This window comes from Bos indicus, chromosome X (genome assembly GCF_029378745.1).
Source record: "Bos indicus isolate NIAB-ARS_2022 breed Sahiwal x Tharparkar chromosome X, NIAB-ARS_B.indTharparkar_mat_pri_1.0, whole genome shotgun sequence".
NCBI lineage: Eukaryota > Metazoa > Chordata > Mammalia > Artiodactyla > Bovidae > Bos > Bos indicus.
The window spans coordinates 20,515,090-20,534,784 of record NC_091789.1 but is presented as its reverse complement, the minus strand read 5'-3'; the positions used below and the strand labels follow the sequence as shown (position 1 = coordinate 20,534,784).

Here is a 19,695-nt window from a genome sequence, read left to right as displayed (position 1 = left end):
CTTTCCTGCATTGGAGAAGGAAATGGCAACCCACTCCAGTGTTCTTGCCTGGAGAATCCCAGGGACAGGGGAGCCTGGTGGGCTGCCGTCTATGGGGCCGCACAGAGTCGGACACGACTGAAGCGACTTAGCAGCAGCAGCAGTGTGTATATGCCAATCCCAAACTCCCAATGTATCCAGCTTACCCCCTGGTAACCATAAGTTTGTTTTCTACATCTGGGACTCTATTTCTGTTTTGTAGGTAAGTTCATTTATAGCCTTTTTTTTTTTAGATTTCACATATGAGTGATACCATGTGATATTTCTTTCTCTGTCTGACTTCACACATTTAGAGCTTCTCTAAGTCCATCTATGTCGCTGCAAATGGCATTATTTCCATGACTCCTTCTCTTACGGTCTCCAAAGAGTCATAGTCAATCAAGTAGGGAGGGTCCTTAGAGACCAACCAGAATGTCTTATCCCCTCCATGAAAAGATAAAAAGACTGAAGCACCTAGAGAGTAAACGGACCACTCAAGGTCACACAGTCAATATAGAAGAGAAGAGGGAAAACAAGGAGACAGTAGGCCTGGCAGATCTCATGGGAAAGCTCAGATAAAGAGCCAGATCTTCACTCCTCAGCTTTCTTCAAACAGCTCAAGGCTGCTCTGTACTGCTGTCTTCCAACTTTCTTTCTTCCAGTTTGCTGAGTTATGTGCTTTCTTTCTAATCTCCCAAATAAGTCTTTTTTCAAAAAGAAAGTTTTAAAAATGAAACCCCCATGCCCTAATTAGATATGAAGCATATTCATATCTTGGTCATTCGGAGTTCCCTGTAGGGTCTGTTAAGACAGTGGCTTCAGTACAGCTTGCTCCCACGTAACGCCCAAATAGCAACAGGGTCAGGGACAAAGTCTCATTGAGAGTGAAAGCCAAAGCTTGCTATGAAAATTACTGTTATTCCCAAAGTCCCAAAAGGCACAGCGAACTTGATCATAATTCTAGAAAAAAGAAAAATCAGAGGCAAATAGCTTTCCTTGCGACTGTCACCAAATAATGACAACTACACACAAGTCTTTTCTTCTTCATGTTTTCTTAAAGAGTAGACACACACACACACACCATTTGTAAGCTGGTTTTAAAATAAACTCCAAGTATCTTGGGGTTTACAAGTGAGTAACAAAACAATATGTTACTGCTTCATAGTGATCTGGTATATATCCTTTAATATCTTTGGTAAATGGAGAATTTGCCAAGTCTTCCTGGTACAAGACCCAGGAGGAGGATTGGAGTGGCTCTGATGTGCAGTAGGTGCTACTTGTGAAATTCTGGAATTTGGGGCTCATAGCTGAGATCAAGCCTTATGGATACAATATTCAGATGCCTCAGGCTTCCTTGGTGACTCAGGGGTAAAGAATATGCCTGCCAGTGTGACACGGGTTTGATCCCTGATCCAGAAAGATTCCACATGCAGTGGAGCAACTAAGCCAATGAGCCACAACTACTGAGCCTACGCTCTAGAGTCCAAGAGCCAAAACCAAGCCACTGCAATGAGAAGCCCAAGCACCGACTAGATAGTGGCCCCCACTCACCACAGCTAAAGAAAAGCCCACACCACAACAAAGACCCAGCAGAGCCAAAAATAAAATAAATAAATTTAAAAATAAAAAAAGATTAATCCACCTCCTCATCAGGTCTAGTGAGCATTCCTGAAGCCTCACCAGCTCCTGCAATCTCCAAGGAGCTGGATGGCAATTAGAAATTGGTTACTGGGGATGCCTGGAGAGCTGTGGCCCCAGCCAGAATTAAGAGATCTTAACCGTTAGATATATTTCATTTGGTATCTTTTAAAAAGAACTCCTTCTCCCACTCTTCCTTTTTTCCTTCTAGAGTTAAGACCTGTGAAAAATATGCTGTACCATATGGTCTTTTAGATTGGCAATGAAGGAAGCTATTAAGACTCCACACTGGACATAGATTAACATCAAAGAACGGAGTAGTAGTTCATTCTTATATCATGGCTAAATTTGAGCATTTAGTAATATATACCTTATGTTATGCCATATGACTATGGTTTTAATTCTTTGGTGATAATTAATACATATTTTAATGCTCTTCATGGAAATTCAAAGGATAAAAATGTTTCACTATGTTGAATTAACTTGTTTGACTTTCTCAAAAATAAATGGAATTAAATATCATTTAGAGTGATGGGAAAACCAAAAGATCCACTTGCCCCCAGTCACTCCCCTGCCAATCTGCCACAGCACTGGAAACCTGCTGCTACTTATCCCTTTGGACTAAGGCGTTATTTCTAAAGTCCCCAATTACAATACACCTCTGCTACCTGGAAGGGAACAATCTTCATTATATCTTGGAATCACATCTGTTAAGTAGCCAATTATTTTTAACAGTAGAATCAGGGAGGGGTTCTGAGGCCTTATATTTTGAGATGAAAATGGATATGTTACCCGGTTTCTTTGAACATGCTGCAGAGTAATAACCACTGGGTCTGCCAAGTTTTGAATGGATATATCAGAAATGCTGGCACTCACGACATACGTGGTTAATGCTTTTGTGATGTTTTTGGTCTGCAGATGAAACATACAAGGAAGAGTTCAGGTCCTGCCTTTCTAATTTCTGGCATGTTAATCATCAGTCTAGAATTCTGAAGTACTGCACGCATTAGGTACAGACATGTGGAAAATAAAATCACAAGCTAAGAGGGAAGTTTCAGAGATAATTTAGTTCATCTCCTGTCTTCACATCAGGTCTAAATTATACACAGCTGGACCAATTTCCAGCCATATACCCAAATATCTATCCTATAAGCACTGGTTTTGCACCTGGAACAAAGTTCAGCTATTGCCTGCTAGTGCCTTCCAGACTCTGACATGACGCTGCTGCTGCTGCTGCTGCTGCTGCTGCTGCTAAGTCGCTTTAGTCATGTCTGACTCTGTGTGACCCCATAGATGGCAGCCCACCAGGCTCCCCCGTCCCTGGGATTCTCCAGGCAAGAACACTGGAGTGGGTTGACCTGACGCAGTTTATCCCAACTCTAACCCTTACCCATCCTTACTTTCTTTGAGAGAGCCTCTCATTGGTGCTTTTGAACTGTGGTGTTGGAGAAGACTCTTGAGAGTCCCTTGGACTGCAAGGAGATCCAACCAGTCCATTCTAAAGGAGATCAGTCCTGGGAGTTCTTTGGAAGGACTGATGCTAAAGCTGAAACTCCAATACTTTGGCCACCTCATGTGAAGAGCTGACTCATCGGAAAAGACTCTGATGCTGGGAGGGATTGAGGGCAGGAGGAGAAGGGGACGACAGAGGATAAGATGGCTGGATGGCATCACCGACTCGATGGACATGAGTTTGAATGAACTCCGGGAGTTGGTGATGGACAGGGAGGCCTGGCATGCTGCAATTCATGGGGTCGCAAAGAGTCGAACGTGACTGAGCGACTGAACTGAACTGAACTCCTTATAAGGAAAATCAACTCATCATGGGTTAGTTACAACCTCTTCCTGTTGCATCCTCATTGGCAATGGAAGCTGGTTGATTATCATCCAGCTTGGAACAGTGTCCTCCCAGGACACTGTGACCTCTTAAACATAGGCACTGTGTGTCCTGGTGTCCCCTGCATGGCCTAGCACACAACAGGGGTTTTATCTTGTACCTACAGTGAGCCAGTTACTTTGTTAAGGGTGTTTCACATGCATTGTCTTCAGTTCTCACTGGAACAATGTAGGCATTTTTCAGGTATACTGGGGCTTGGGAAGGCTCAAAAGCTTGGACAAAGTCACACAGTTGGTGAATGATAGAGCAGGGATGCGTCATAAACATTGGTCTAAAGGAAATGCAGCCAGTGAGATGCAGAGCTTGCTAATGCAGAGCCATTGAGATGGGCCTTGGCCCGTGTGCCACAGGCCAAGGTTCTAGGCGGCCAGGCAGCTGGGAAGGAGCTGCTTCTGGGGCTCACCTGAAGAGATGAGAGGTGAGGCGGGTACAGGACAGGATAGAGAGGAAGCAGAGCCTCTGAGGACTCATCAAGAAAACCTAGAAGTGGGGTGCCCTGATGATGTCTCATGAAGAACCTGCTGGGCCACTTTTAGAAGATGCCAAGCCCTCAAATTTCTTCAAATTTTCCAAAATCACTGCAGATGGTGACTGCAGCCATGAAATTAAAGACGCTTGCTCCTTGGAAGAAAAAGCCATGACAAACCTCAACAGTGTATAAAGGTCCATGTAGTCAAAGCTATGGTTTTTCCTGTAGTCATGTATGGATGTGAGAGTTGGACCATAAAGAAGGCTGAACACTGAAGAACTGATGCTTTTGAACTGTGGTGCTGGAGAAGACTCTTGAGAGTCCCTTGGACTGCAAGGAGATCCAACCAGTCAATCCCAAAGGAAATCAACCCTGAATATTCATTGGAAGGACTGATGCTGAAACTGAAGCTCCAATACTTTGGCCAGCTGATGTGAAGACCTGATTCATTAGAAAAGACCCTGATCCTGGGAAAGATTGAGGGCAGGAGGAGAAGGGGATGACAGAGGATGAGATAGTTGGATGGCATCACTGACTTAATGGACATGAGTTTGAGCAAGCTTCGGGGGATGGTGAAGGACAGGGAAGCTTGGTGTGCTGCAATCCATGGGATTGCAGAGTCAGACACGACTGAGAAACTGAACAACAAATCATTTCTGAGCCCTTAAGCCACTGAAAAATGAGGAATTATGAACACAGCCTGGGGCTCCCTAAGGAAGCTACTCACTTTCTGTTCGTGACCAGCTCTGTTCAACCAAAGCCAGCCTGGTGGGTCAGTGCTTCCCCTCCCAGAGGAATCCCCCTGGGCAATTCTTATGTAGAGGAGGGTTTGCAGCAAGATCCAGAGGAAAGGGTCCTGGCCGATGGTCAAAAAAAAAAAAAAAAGTCCTAGCCCAGGCCCTCTTGTTTCTTGAAAGTCCCTTCCCCTTTCTGGGACACTGGCAACATGAAGGAAGGTGGACCAAATACCTAACATCCCTCCCAACTTAGTCTAAGAGATGTGGTTTTCTGTAGTGAGAAGGCCAAAGGGGGAAACGCATAGTGACTTGGGACTGAATTAACCTACTTTCTGGCTTTCTTTCCTTGACCTACAAAGTGGCAGCCATTCAGGGAAAGGAACTAAACCCTTGCTGACTCTTCTGCCCTCTAGTTCTAGGCTCTGATTGGACCGATTTCCACTTCTGAAGCTTTACAGAAGCGGTTTCCTCTGCCTGAAACAGCCCTCCTCCTTCTCCTCACCCTTTTAAATCTTCTAGCTGGTACTCGACCTCCATCTCAGCTGACACCTCTCCTACAGAGGCCTTTCCTGAGCTCCCAGGCAGCTGGGGTGCTGGGGCTCTGTGCTTCCGGAGCCCCTAGGCCATATTGAACTTGCCTTGGGCTCTGGCCCTCTCCACAAGAGCCACCGCTAGTGGAAGGGTGGAAGAGGAGACACATGTTTTCCAAGAGTGGTGTCTTATTAACAATATGGGGCTTCCCTGGTGGCTCAGACAGTAAATATTCTGCCTGCAGTGCAGGAGACCCAGGTTTGATCCCTGGGTTGGGAAGATCCCCTGGAGAAGGAAATGGCAACCCACTCCAGTATTCTTGCCTGGAGGATTCCATGGACAGAGGAGACTGGTGGGCTACAATCCATGGGGTCTCAAAAAGTTGGACACAACTGAATGACTAACACTTTTACTTAAGGTAATACGTTGCAATGACAGTTAAGGTTTTGACCAAAAGATGTTAGAAGAAATAGTGTGAAAGCAGAGCTGTGAGACTTGGAACTTGGACGGGGGAGGGTTTGTAGTTAAACTGTGGCATTTCTTGTATGTGCTTACTCCCCCAAAATGAGTGGCTCAGGTCCCAGCCTCAGGTCACCCCTTTGCATGTGAGAACCCTCCCCCATACAGCACCACACAATACACATAGTAGGAATTTAATAAATATTTGCTAGTTGAATAAATAACTGGGTGAATAAATGAATACATTGTGTCACCTCCAGCAGGTCCCTTCTCCTCTCTGAGTCTCAATATCCTCATTGGTAAAATGAGGAGATGGGACACAATGAATTATAAGGACCCTTCCGGTTCTGAAATTGATGGTAGGTTACTTCTAATCCTTCTTCATCTGCCACTGTGACGTCTGAAGGCTAATATTGGCAAAGATCTTTAATCTTTTTCAGTAGAAGGTGTTAGTGAATAAAAATGACTTATTAGGTGTGAAATTTATGCTAAACAGGTTTATCTTTTATTTTACAAAACAAGCACACCTCTCTGAAGAAAAGAGAGAAGCTAAGACCAAAATAATGGCATCTAAGGTGACAGAAATTACAAGCTTGCCAAAAGGGTCTGAGTGCTATGAATCACATTCTTAATTTTTATTATAATTATTTGTTCATTAACTGGCTTGTCCTGGGTCCAGCTATTTTTCTCCATTAAAAATGCCTAATAAATATATAGCTGGTGAAAGCATGTTGAGTACCTAGCCCTATGATAGGTGCTATGAAAATAAAATACGTCTGAGCCATGACACATGCCACAACCTCCTTGGGAATACCAATCTAGAAACTAGGCCGAAGTGTAACACAAGAATACAAGCACAGGGTAAGGAAGAGAACAGAGGTTCATGAACTTTAGGCAAACTTCCTGGGTAGAATTTGAGCTAAGCCCATAGGAACAAATAGAATTTATACATAGAGGTGAGCAATTACAGAATTCCAGGAGAACAGCATCCTGGAGATATAGCTGGAGATAATGTTATAATGAACTGATATGCAGTATGTTTAAGCTGGCTCAATACAACCGCCTCCAAATAACTGTGGAAATTTAACCATTAGAAATTCATTTGTTTGGATAGTCTTTTTTAAAAATATGCACACCCAGGCACTAATGCATGAACCTCATAAATACTTGAACTTTGGAGTCAGATATCCTGGATTTGATTCCTAGCTATGCCACTTCCTAGCTGTGTGACTTTGGGCAAAATTACTTAACCTCTGTGTCTTAGTCTATTAGGGCTCCTATAACAAAGTCCAGATTACATGGCTTATAAACAACAGAAATTTATTTTTCACAGTTCTAGAGGCTGCAAGTCCAAGACCAAGGTGCCTACATGATTGGATTCTAGTGAAGGCTTGCTTTCTGGTTGACACCTTCTTGCTGTATTCTCACATGGTGGAATGGGTGAGAGAACTCTCTGAGGCTTCTTCCATAAGAGCACCAATCCTATTCATGAGGGCCCCATCCTCATGACATAATCACCACCCAAAGGACTCACCGGGTGATACATCACCTTGGGGGTTAAGATTTCAACACAAGAATTTTGAGAGGATTCAAATGTTCATATCAGAGCACTCTTTGAGTCTTGGAGTATAAATACTAACAATTAAGAGTGATCATCAGCAACATCATGCCATCTCTGATTGCTCTCTTTCCAGCGGCTAGATGGGACAGAGCAGGCTGAAGAAATGGGCTTTTCATTAGGCAGAGCCCCAAGATAAACAAATAGTAAAATCAATGCAAACACTTACATGGTGTTAATGTGTACAAGGCACTATTCTAAGCATTTTATATGTATTAAGTCCTTTAATCCTTCAGCAGCCCAGTGAGGTACTACTATCCTCCTGTTTACATAGGAAGAAACAAAGGCACTGGGCGTTGAAGAATTTGCCCACGAGTTCACGTGGGTGGACAGTGGCACAGCCAGCTTTAAATTCTGCATCCGGCCCCAGGGTCCCTGCTGTTAACCACATCCTACTTCCTCTCTGTTTAATAACAGGTAAGGACAGAAGCCCTTAGAGACAGTTCTGTGGAGGCAGTGGGGAAGAGCAATGATGTCTGCACGCAAGTGTCCTACTGGATACCACTCAGCTTCAAATAAATTGGCCTGAGAAATGTGCATGTTGGCTTTGAAGATACAGGGGAGATATGGGAGGGGAGCACAGATAAGCCGAAATGGCATTTCATCAGGAGAACTCGCTGTTCTTTTCTGGTTTTGAAACATCTTGAGGCCTCCGTTTGGTCACCAGATAATCCTTAAGGTCCCTTCCCAAGCTGAGAAGCTGTGAAAATGAAAAACTGAGGAACATCATTAAAGTAGACGTTGATTCATGCTGAGAGCCAGGGGTTGTGCTGGAAGATTTGCAGAATAAATCAGAGAGCATATTTGAGAATAAACAGCACATCATGAAAATAACAAGAGTTCATAATTACAGTGAGTCACCATATGTCAGTTCATGACAGTTACCAGAGGCAAGAACTTACCTTAAAGAGTGAAGTTTGGCCAAAAAAATTTAAACAAGATGGTGTGTAAGCTGCTAAGAGGAATTCTCTCCCTCAGTGACTTAGGTAAATATATGGAGGCCAAAACTCTCCCCAGAGGGACCTTGTCTAGGGAAATCTGTCAAGAAAAAACAGGAAATAAAAAACAGAGTCATCATCCATCAGCTTGAAGTCCTCCCCACTTTCTGCCCCAACCCCAGCCTTAGCCCTGGAGGATCACACAGAGGGCTGAAGGGTGAGAACTAGTCCACCAGCTATGCAAATCTTTTACTGAGTGGACCAAAAAGCTCCTTAAGGGTTTTGAACAATGTTATTGAAAAACTTTTGTTGTGGCTGAACGAACATTTTGGCCAACTCAATACATGCACACACTCAGATTACAGGCCAAGATGTGACCCGGGGGAAACACAGACCCACAAACACACACGCACATGCACAAACACCACTTTTCCTTTCTTGACCTATCCTTATTTCTATCCCTTCGATCTGCTTCCACCTGGGTATTCGTAGAGGTGGAAGAGGGATGATAAATAAGGTGATTTGCCATAATTCTCAGGAATAAAGGCCCATCTTCAAAAGCAGGCTACCTTCTCCCATACAGTTCTGAGAGAGGAAGAAAAAAAAAAAAAAAAAACCAGAAAAAAAAAAAACCCAACACAGTGACATTAGGCATTGTCTTACAGTTTCTTGAGCAACACTTTTCTTAAAAAGTGGGGCAGGGAAGTGAGGCATTAGGCCTTAGGAATTAGAGGCTCACTATTAGAAGAGTTTGCTGATTTGATTGGTGCGTGTGAGTATATTAAGTCGCTTGTCTGAGCATATTGTCTGACTCTTCGCAACCCCAAGGACTATAGCCCGCTAGGCTCCTCTTTCCATGGGATTCTCCAGGCAAGAAGACTGGAGTGGGTTGCCATTCCCTTCTCCAGGGGATCTTCCCAACCCAGGGATTGAACCCAAGGTCTCTTACGTCTCCTACATAGGCAGATAGGTTCCTTATTAATAGCGCCCCCTGGTAATAGTATTTGCTAAGTACAGGTATATTTTTGAGAGTGAAAGAGGGCTTTATCAATAATTACACTGGAACCACAGTTGCAAACCTGAGCTCTCCCAGGAAAAACAAGGGTATATGAGACACTTACATGCATCCTGTCATTGAACCCCCTCTATTGACTCTGAAAGATATGTAGTATTATATCAGGAAATGAAGGCTCAGAAAGGTTAAGTGACTTGTCTAGGGTCACACAGCTGGGATGTAGCTGAACAAACATAAATGTAATCTGCACCCACATTTTCCCCATTATCCATTTTTCTTTTCAAGGAACTATTATCTTGCTGGGTATATCATGGGGAGATGAAAGTTTGTAATATTTCTGAAAATGAATTGTGAGCCCAAAAGCCATATGGCTCTTCTCCTGGCACAAATGAATTTTGCTACAGCAATCAAGTACTATGAAGAGGTGATGATTTAGCTTCAACATGCGAGCGATTTTGGTACCAAGAAGTTCATTGGGGTTGCTTGGCTTTTTTCTTGACCAGGGTCTTTAATAGAAAACCCTATATGTAAACAAAATGCAGTGGGAAGACATTTACTTCCAGTATGGTTGAGTAGCTCCAGATGGACTCAGCCTTCCTACATATAACAACTATACAGAATACAATGACTTGAAGACACTGGAAAATGAACAAAACCAGGCAGGTTCTGGAGAAGAGTAGACACTTGGGAAAAAGTGGCATCACAAGATGAATTAGCTGTTTTTACAGCTGTTAGCCAGATGGCAGCCTGAAACAAACACTGTGAAGGACACTCAAAATTCTGATAGAAAACCTTCAGTCTTTGTGGCATGAAGAACCAGAAAACAAAGGTCAAAGTAACTACAGCCATCTCCCCTTGGGAGGTCAAGAAGAGATCTTGGAAAGGAGAGAGCTAGTGATGGGGAGCCAAAATTCTGAGTGTAAACTGAGCCTGACCTCGGAACCACATACATATAGGACAGACTTCAACTAAGGATAAAGGAGTTTAACCGACATTTGAGCTGCCATCCAAGAGATGGAATCTAGTTTGACTCCAACCATGTTAATTGTCTGGTATAACAAAAACAAATACTTTTCAGAGAAATACAGAAAAATCCAGAGTTTCCAAAATATACCATTCACAAAAGCCAGGACATAATTCAAAGTTACCCTATATGTTAAGAGAAAATGAAAATGACCCATTTTCAAGTAAAGACAATCAATGGAAATCAATCTTGAGATTACTCAGATGTTAGAATTAGCAGACAAAGATTTTAAAGTAGTTAGTATAATTACGCTCAAGTGTTTAAACATAATTTTTGCAATTATGCTAAAAGAGTAAATAACAGAGAAACAGAAGCAAAAAAGAACAAAATGGATATTTTAGAACTAAAAATACAATATTGAAATTTTAAAAAATTGCACTCAGTGGACTCTAGTAACATGAAGATGACAGAAGTCAGTGAACTTGAAGAGAAATAAATAGAAATTATACTGCTGCTGCTGCTGCTAAGTCGCTTCAGTCGTGTCCGACTCTGTGCGACCCCATAGACGGCAGCCCACCAGGCTCCCCCGTCCCTGGGATTCTCCAGGCAAGAACACTGGAGTGGGTTGCCATTTCCTTCTCCAATGCATGAAAGTGAAAAGTGAAAGTGAAGTCGCTCAGTCGCATCCGACTCTTAGCGACCCCATGGACTGCAGCCTACCAGGCTCCTCCGTCCATGGGGTTTTCCAGGCAAGAGTACTAGAGTGGGGTGCCATTGCCTTCATACTATCAGAAGACTAAATAGTAAAATGATTACAAACATGAATACAGTCTCAGGGACCTGTGGGGCAGCATCAAAAAATCTTACATCCATGAAATCAGAATCCCTAAAGGGGAGGAGAGAGAGAATGGTGAAAAACCAATATTTAGAAAAATAATGGAGGAAATCTCCCCAAATTTGGTGAAAGACATAAATTTACAGATTCAAGAAACTCAGCAAACTTCAAATGGGAAAAATATAAAGAAAAACATGCCTAGGCACATAATAGTCAAACTGCAAAAAAAAAAAAAAAAGAGAGAGAGAGAAAATATTGAAAGCAAAGAGAGAAAAATGACATATTACACATCACAAATAGAGAAACAAAATTCAAATGATTACTGATTTCTGATCAGAGAACATAGAGGCCAGAATAGAATGGAACAACATCTAAAATGCTGTCAATTCAGAATTCCATAGTAAGCAAAAATACCCTTCAAGAATAAAGGCCAAAAAAACCAAAACATTTTCAGATAAATGAGAGCCAGGAAAATTCATTATCATTAGACCATGTACTACAAGAAGTGCTAAGTGAATTTCTTCAGATTGAAGGGAAATGTCACCAGACCTTCAGGAAGAAATGAAGAATATTGAAAATGATAAACATCTCGATAAGCATAGGGCTTCCCTGGTGACTCAGATGATAAAGAGTTTGCCTGCAGTGCAGGAGACCCGAGTTCGAGCACTGAGTCAGGAAGATCTGCTGGAGAAGGGAATGGCAACCCACTCCAATATTCTTGCCTGCAGAATCCCGTGAACAGAGGAGACTGGTGGTTCCATGGGGTCACAGAGTCAGACACAACTGAGCAACTAAAACTTTCACACTTTCCCTGGTGACTCAGACAGTAAAGAATCTGCCTGCAATGCAGGTTCAATCCTTGAGTCAGGAAGATCTCTAGGAGAAGGGAATGGCTACCCACTCCAGTATTCTTGCCTGGAGAATCCCATGGACAGAGGAGCCTGGTGGGCTATAGTCCATAGGGTCACAAAGAGTCGGACACAACTGAAGTGACTGAGCTTGCAAACATAAAAGGCTACATTTACTCTCAACTTCATAAGACCCTTTAAAGCAATGATTATAACACTGTCTAGTGGTGTTTCTGATCTTGTTACTAATAACACATATGACAACTGTAACATAAAAGACAGAGGGTATAGGGACTTCCTTGGCAGTCCAGTGGTTAAAACTCTGTGTGTCTGCTGCAGAGGGTGCAGGTTTGATCCCTGGTCAGGGAACTAAGAGCCTGCATGCCATGCAGCCAAAAAGAAAAAAACAAAAACAAAAAGAGAGAGTGAGAGAGAAAATTTCTTGAACTGAATAAAAATGAAAATACAACATATGAACCTAAAAGCATTTTTAAAAAGACAGAAGGTATATATAGATATGTATGGTTAAAGTTTCTACATTTTCCATGAAATGGTACAATAGTACCTCTAAGTAGACTGCAAAAAATATAAGGATGTATACTGTAATCTCTAGAGCAACCGTTAAGAAAATAATGCAAATAGACATAACTAAAGAGGCAGAAAAAATTAAAATTCAATTATAAAAAATATTAAATCAAAAGGAACAAAAACCAGAAGGACAGATAGAAAATAAAATCAAATGGTAGTCCTAAATACAACCATATCAAAAATTATGTTAAATGTTAAAGAAGTACACACTCTATTAAAAGGCAGATACTTTCAGATGGATAAAAAATGAAACACAAACTGTGTGCTATCTATAGGTGCACAAATACAAAGTAAGTGGTTGAAAATATATATTATATATGTACACATACAGTAAGTATAAGAAAGCTAGAATGACTATATTAAAACCACTTAAATAGATTACAAGACAAAGTATTATTTGAAATAAGAAAAGCTATTTCATAATGATAAACAGGTTAGGATTAGAGGTATAATCAGGAAGACATGACAACATAAATGTATATTCACTTCATAAACAGAGTAAAATTTGATGCAACTAAAGGGATAAATACACAATTTCACAATCCAAGTTAGAGATCTTAGCACCCCTTTAAACTAGGGAACAACTAAGAAAAAATCAGTAAAGATGTAAATGATCTGAACACTATCAACCACCTTGAGATCTAATTGATATTTACAGTACAGCATATCCAACAACTGTAGAATGCACATTTTTTCAAGTGCACACGAAGTACCAAGGTTTTCAAGTGTATGAAACACCAAAATAGATCATACACTGGGATATAAATCAAATGTCCATAAATTTAAATGGATTGAAGTTATACTGAATATATTCTGTAACCAAAATGAAATAAACATGAAATCAACAGCAATAATATATCTTAGATATATCCCAAATATTTGGGACTTAAGGAATACACTCGTGGGACTTCCCTGGTGGGCTAGTGGTTAAGACTTTGCCTTCCAATGCAGTGGGTGTAGGTTTGATCCTTGGTGGAGGAGCTAAGATCCCACATGCCTCATGGCCAAAAAACCAAAACATAAAGCAGAAGCAGTATTGTAACAAATTCAATGAAGGCTTTTAAAAAATGGTCCACATTCAAAAAATCTTTAAAAAATAAACAAAAGAATACACTCCTGAATAATTCATGGATCAAAAAAGAAAGTAGGAAATATTTTGAACTGCTGATGACGAAAATACAACGCATCAAAAATTGCAGACTACAACTTAAAGCAGTACACAGAAAGATATTTATAGCTTTTTATGACTACATTATTAATAGAAAAGAAGAAAGGTCTGAAGTCAGTGGTCTATGGATCTACGTTAAGAAGCTAAATAAGGAAGAACAAGGTAAACCCACAATAAATACAAGGAAGGAAATATTACTAATAAAGATAGCAAGAGCGAGTGAAGTCACTTCAGATATGTTTGACTCTTTGCAACCACATGGACTACAACCCACCAGGCTCCTCTGTCCATGGGATTTTCCAAGCGAGAATACTGGAGTGGGTCGCCTTGCCCTCCTCCAGGGGATCTTCCCGACCTAGGGATGAAACTTGCATCTCCTGTGGCTCCTGCATTGCAGGCAGATTCTTTACCACAAAAAATTAACAAAGCCAAAAATTGGTTCTTGGAAAGGATCGACAAACTTGAAAATATCCCTAGTTATACTGATCAAGAAAAAAAGAACTAGAAAAGAAAATTATCCATATCAAAAATGAAAGAGATTATCACTATAGATCAGAGACTGACAAACTGGTGAGCAGGGCCAATCGCATCAAGGGCCTATTTGGTAGGTCTAAATATGGCTTTTATATTTCATATTTTAAACAGTGTGAAAAAGAAAGAAGGAAGGAAGAAGGGAAGAAAGGAACCAAGCAAAGGAAAGAAAAACTGTGCAGCAGAGGGAGACCATTTATGGCTTACAAATCCTAAAGTATTTACTATCTTCCTTCTACAGAAAAGTTTTGTTGACCACTCATAAATGTTAAAGATGTTAAGAAATAATAGGAATGTTATGCACAACTTCTGCCAATAAACTTGAAAAACTAACTGAAATAAATTCTTAGAAAAATATAACTAACCAAAATAGACATGAGATGAATTAGAACATTAGAATGGCTCTACATCCATTCAACAAATTGGATTTGGTATCACAATACTTCCCATAAAGAAATTTCAGACCCAGAGAGTTTCCTAGTGAGCCCTATCAAGCATTTAATGAAGAAATAACACCAGTGTCATCCAAACTCTTTCTGAAAGAGTTTTATAAAGTTGGCAACACACCAACCCAAAGTCTAATAAAGAAACTAGGGGGAAAAAAACTTTCAGGAGTTTCCCCAGTGGCTCAGTGATAAAGAATCTGCCTGTCAATGCAAAAGATGTGGGTTTGATCCCTGATCTGGGAAGATTGCACATGCCTTGGAGCAACTAAACCTGTGCGCCACAACACTGAGCCTGTGCTGCGGAGCCCGTGCTCTGCAATGAGAAGCCACCACAATGAGAAGCCTGCGCCCGCAACTGGAGAAAAGTCGGTGTAGACCCTAAGACTCAGTCCAGCCATAAACAAATAAATAATTTCAAACCTACATCCTTCATGAACATAAGTGCTAAAATACTTAACAAAATATTATCAAGTCAAAAATACCACTGTATAAAAATGATAATACATCATAACCACTAGGGTTTCTTCCAAAAATGCAAAGATTGGTTTAACATCTTAAAATCAATGTAATTTACCATATTAGATAATGGACAAAAGCCAGATGATGATTTCAAGAGACACAGAAAAAGCATTTAACAAAATTCAACAACCACTCACAGTAAAAATTTTCAGCAAACTAGGAACAGAAGAAAACTTCCTTAATCAAATAAAGGGTATCTAAAAAACAAAACAAAAACATGGCTAATATCATAGTAATAGTAAAATAGTGAATACTTTTCTCCTGATATCAAGACAAGACATTCACTTTCACCACTTAGTCAACATTTTATTGCAAGTACTAATATCAAAATAAGTCCAAAAGAAGGAAAAAAAGGAATAAAGATTAATGAGAAACATGGCTAATGTCACTATTTTCAGATGGCATTACATAGAAAGGCCCAAATAATCTCTAAAACAACTACTACAGCTAATAAGTGAGTTTAGCAAGTTTATAGGATACAAAATTTATATATATGATAGATGGATGGATAGATAGTGAGAGATTGGTGATAGATATAGCTTATCAATTTTATTTTTTTTTTCAATTTTATTTTTAAATACTTGCAGCAGATAATTGTAAATTTTAATTTTAAATGAAATTAAAAAAAAATAATTTCACTTGTTCAGTTCAGTCCAGTCACTTAGTTGTGTCCGACTCTTTGTGACTCCATGAATCGCAGCACGCCAGGCCTCCCTGTCCATCACCAATCCCGGAGTTCACTCAGACTCACGTCCATTGAGTCAGTGATGCCATCCAGCCATCTCATCCTGTCGTCCCCTTCTCCTCTTGCCTCCAATCCCTCCCAGCATCAGAGTTTTTTCCAATGAGTCAACTCTTCGCATGAGGTAGCCAAAGTACTGGAGTTTGAGCTTCAGTATCATTCCTTTCAAAGAAATCCCAGGGCTGATCTCCTTCAGAATGGACTGGTTGGATCTCCTTGAAGTCCAAGGGACTCTCAAGAGTCTTCTCCAACACCACAGTTCAAAAGCATCAATTCTTCGGTGCTCAGCTTTCTTCACAGTCCAACTCTCACATCCATATATGACCACTGGAAAAACCATAGCCTTGACTAGACGGACCTTTGTTGGCAAAGTAATGTCTCTGCTTTTGAATATGCTATCTAGGTTGGTCATAACTTTTCTTCCAAGGAGTAAGCGTCTTTTAATATCATGGCTGCAGTCACCATCTGCAGTGATTTTGGAGCCCCCCAAAATAAAGTCTGACACTGTTTCCCCATCTATTTCCCATGAAGTGATGGGACCAGATGCCATGAACTTCGTTTTCTGAATTTCACTTGTACTAAGTCAGAAAAAGAAAGACAAATACCATATGATATCACTTATATGTGGAATCTAAAATATGACACAAACGAACCCATCTATCAAACAAAGAATCAAGGACATAGAAAGTAGACTGGTTGTTGTCAAGGGGGATGGGGTTGGGTGAGGGTTTGATTTGATGTAAATTGGTATATACAGAATGGATAAACAACAAGGTCCTACTGTGTAGCACAGATAATTGCATTAAATATCTTGTGATAACCATAATGGAAAAGAAATGAAAAATAATGTACATATATATAAAGAGATATAACTGAATTGTTTTGCTGTATAGTAGTAATTAACACATTGTAATTGGATGTGAGAGTTGGACTATAAAGAAAGCTGAATGCCGAAGAATTGATGCTTTTGAACTGTGTTGTTGGAGAAGATTCTTGGGAGTCACTTGGACTGCAAGGAGATCCAACCAGTCCATCCTAAAGGAGATCAATCCTGAGTGTTCATTGCAAAGACTGATGTTGAAGCTGAAACTCCAATACTTTGGCCACCTGATGCAAGGAGCTGACTCATTTGAAAAGACTCTGATGCTGGGAAAGATTGAAGGCAGGAGGAGAAGGGGACGACAAAGGATGGGATGGTTGGATGGCATCACCAACTCAATGGACATGAGTTTGGGTAAACTCCAGGAGTTGGTGATGGACAGGGAGGCCTGGTGTGCTGCGGTTCATAGGGTCACAAAGAGTTGGACACGACTGAGTGAATGAAATGAGCTGAATTCAACTATACTTCAATAAAAAAATTTTTAATTCCATTTGCAACAGTACCAGAAAAAATACTTAGGATGAATTTAACAAAAGACAGGCAATACCTCTCCATTTAGCACTCATGGCTGATTCATGTCAATGTATGGCCAAAACCACTACAATATTGTAAAGTGGTTAGCCTCCAATTAAAATAAAAAATTAAGTTAAAAAAAGAAAAAAAAAACCTTGCTGAGAGAAATTAAAATAGACCTGAATAAATGTTCCTGGATAAATATTACAAGATCCAATATTACTAAGAAATCAATTCTCCCAAAATTGTGCAATCCCAATTATAACCTTGGCAAGGTTTTTTTCTACAAATTGACAAGCACATTTGAAAATTCACATGGGCATACAAAAGGCCTGGAATAACCACAGCAATCTTGAAAAAAAAAAAAAAGTTGAAGGACTCCCACTACCTGATTCAAGACTACAGAAATAAAGATAGTGTGATACATATATATATTTTTTTTTCTTTTTTACAAAAAATCAATAGAATTGAACAGAAAGCTCAAAAATAGACCTACACAAGGAATTCCATGGAAGTCCAGTGGTTAGGACTCTGTGCTCTCACTACCAGGAACCCATGTTGGGGAACTAAGATCCCACAAGCCACGCAGTGGGGTCAAAAAAGAATTTTTTTTAAAAAAACAGACCTCCACGTACATGAGTATTTGATATTTTGTCAAAGGTGCCAAAGTAATCTATGGAGAAAGGAAAATCTTCAGTAAATAATGCTGGAATAACTAGATTTCTAAATGGAACAAAATTAATTCCAAACCACACACCATACCACACCTCATACCATGCAAAAATTAAGTTCAATTAATTAGGACTATCATCCTAAATGTAAAAACTGAAACCATAGATCTTTTAAAGGAAAGAGAATCGTCATGATCTGTTGATAGGCAAAGATTTCTTAAACAAGTTATATATTGTTATTCATGAAAGAAAATAAAAACTGATGAATTATACCTCACCAAAATTACAACTTAAGCTCATCAAAAGACACCACTTATCTAATAGATAAACCACAGAGAAAATATTTTCAAAACATGTATCTGACTTATATCCAGAAGTTGTAAAAAAAAAAAAAAAACTTTCAACTCAATAAGAAGACAAACAATCCAACTGAAAAATGGGCAAAAATTTTAATAGATATTTTACCAAAGATATAGAAAAGGCCAATACAAAAATGAAAAATTGCTCCATATCCTTAACCACTTTAAAAAGGAGTATGGTTGGTTTTTACAAATTTAAACATATAACTTATGAACCAGCAATTCCATTCATAGGTATTTACTCAGTTCAGTTCAGTCGCTCAGTCGTGTCCGACTCTTTGTGTCTCCCCAGACTGCAGCACGCCAGGCTTCCCTGTCCATCACCAACTCCGGAGTTTACTCAAACTCATGCCCATTGAGTCGGTGATGCCATCCAACCATCTCATCCTCTGTTGTCCCCTTCTCCTCCCACCTTCAATCTTTCCCAGCATCAGGGTCTTTTCAAATGAGTCAGCTCTTCGCATCAGGTGGCCAAAGTATTGGAGTTTCAGCTTCAACATCAGTCCTTCCAATGAACACCCAGGACCGATCTCCTTACTCAAGATAAATGAAAATATATATCCACACAAGGACTTTTACCTAAATCTTCAATGAAGCACTAAACATAATAGCCCCAAACTAGAAACAATACAAACAATCTGTGATATAGCCATACAATGGAATATTACTCAGCAATAAAATGAATAAATTACAAAAACAGAAGAATGAATCTCAAAAAAATCCTACTGTAGTACATAGAAGAAGACTTATACAAGACAGTACATATCATATAATTCATTTATAGAAAGTTCTAGAACAGGCAAAACTATGGTTAAAAAAAAAATCAGAACAGTGATAGGCAACAGAGGTAGCAGTCACAGGGATTGATGGGAATGGCCACAGGAGGACTTTCAGGAGTGATAGCAGTGTTTTATATCTTGACAGGGGTTTGAGTTACACAGATACACACATTTGTCGAAAATCAGAGAAAGTATACTTCAAATTTATGCTTTCCCCATATGCAAACTTCATAATTTTTTAAACTATAAATTTAAAAAGACTGCTCTCCCGAACTTTTCTGAGCCAGGGTTGGTGGACAAATGAGGCTGTGTGGAGTAGAGAAAAGGGTTCAGACTTTAAAGCCAACCAGACATAAATTTGACTTCTAGCTCAGCCATTAGGCTGTGTGTCTTTGGGCAAATTACTTAATTTCTCTGTTTCCTTATGTGTGCAGATGAAATAGTAGCACAATGCCCAACATATAGTATGTGCTCCATAAATGGTTTGTGTTAGTTGCTCAGTCATGTCCGACTCTTTGTGACCCCATGGACT

At 40.1% G+C, this 19,695-nt stretch overlaps 1 protein-coding gene across 1 annotated transcript in view; it reads right to left on the bottom strand.

The window, feature by feature from the left end:
* Positions 1 to 19,695, bottom strand: part of ADGRG4 (adhesion G protein-coupled receptor G4) — a 117,471-nt gene that overhangs the window by 26,462 nt on the left and 71,314 nt on the right. Inside the window, 4 exon segments of the mRNA XM_070784186.1 lie at positions 933 to 978; positions 2,449 to 2,568; positions 8,270 to 8,299; positions 8,301 to 8,405. Of these exon segments, the coding sequence (XP_070640287.1) occupies positions 933 to 978; positions 2,449 to 2,568; positions 8,270 to 8,299; positions 8,301 to 8,405 (301 nt within the window).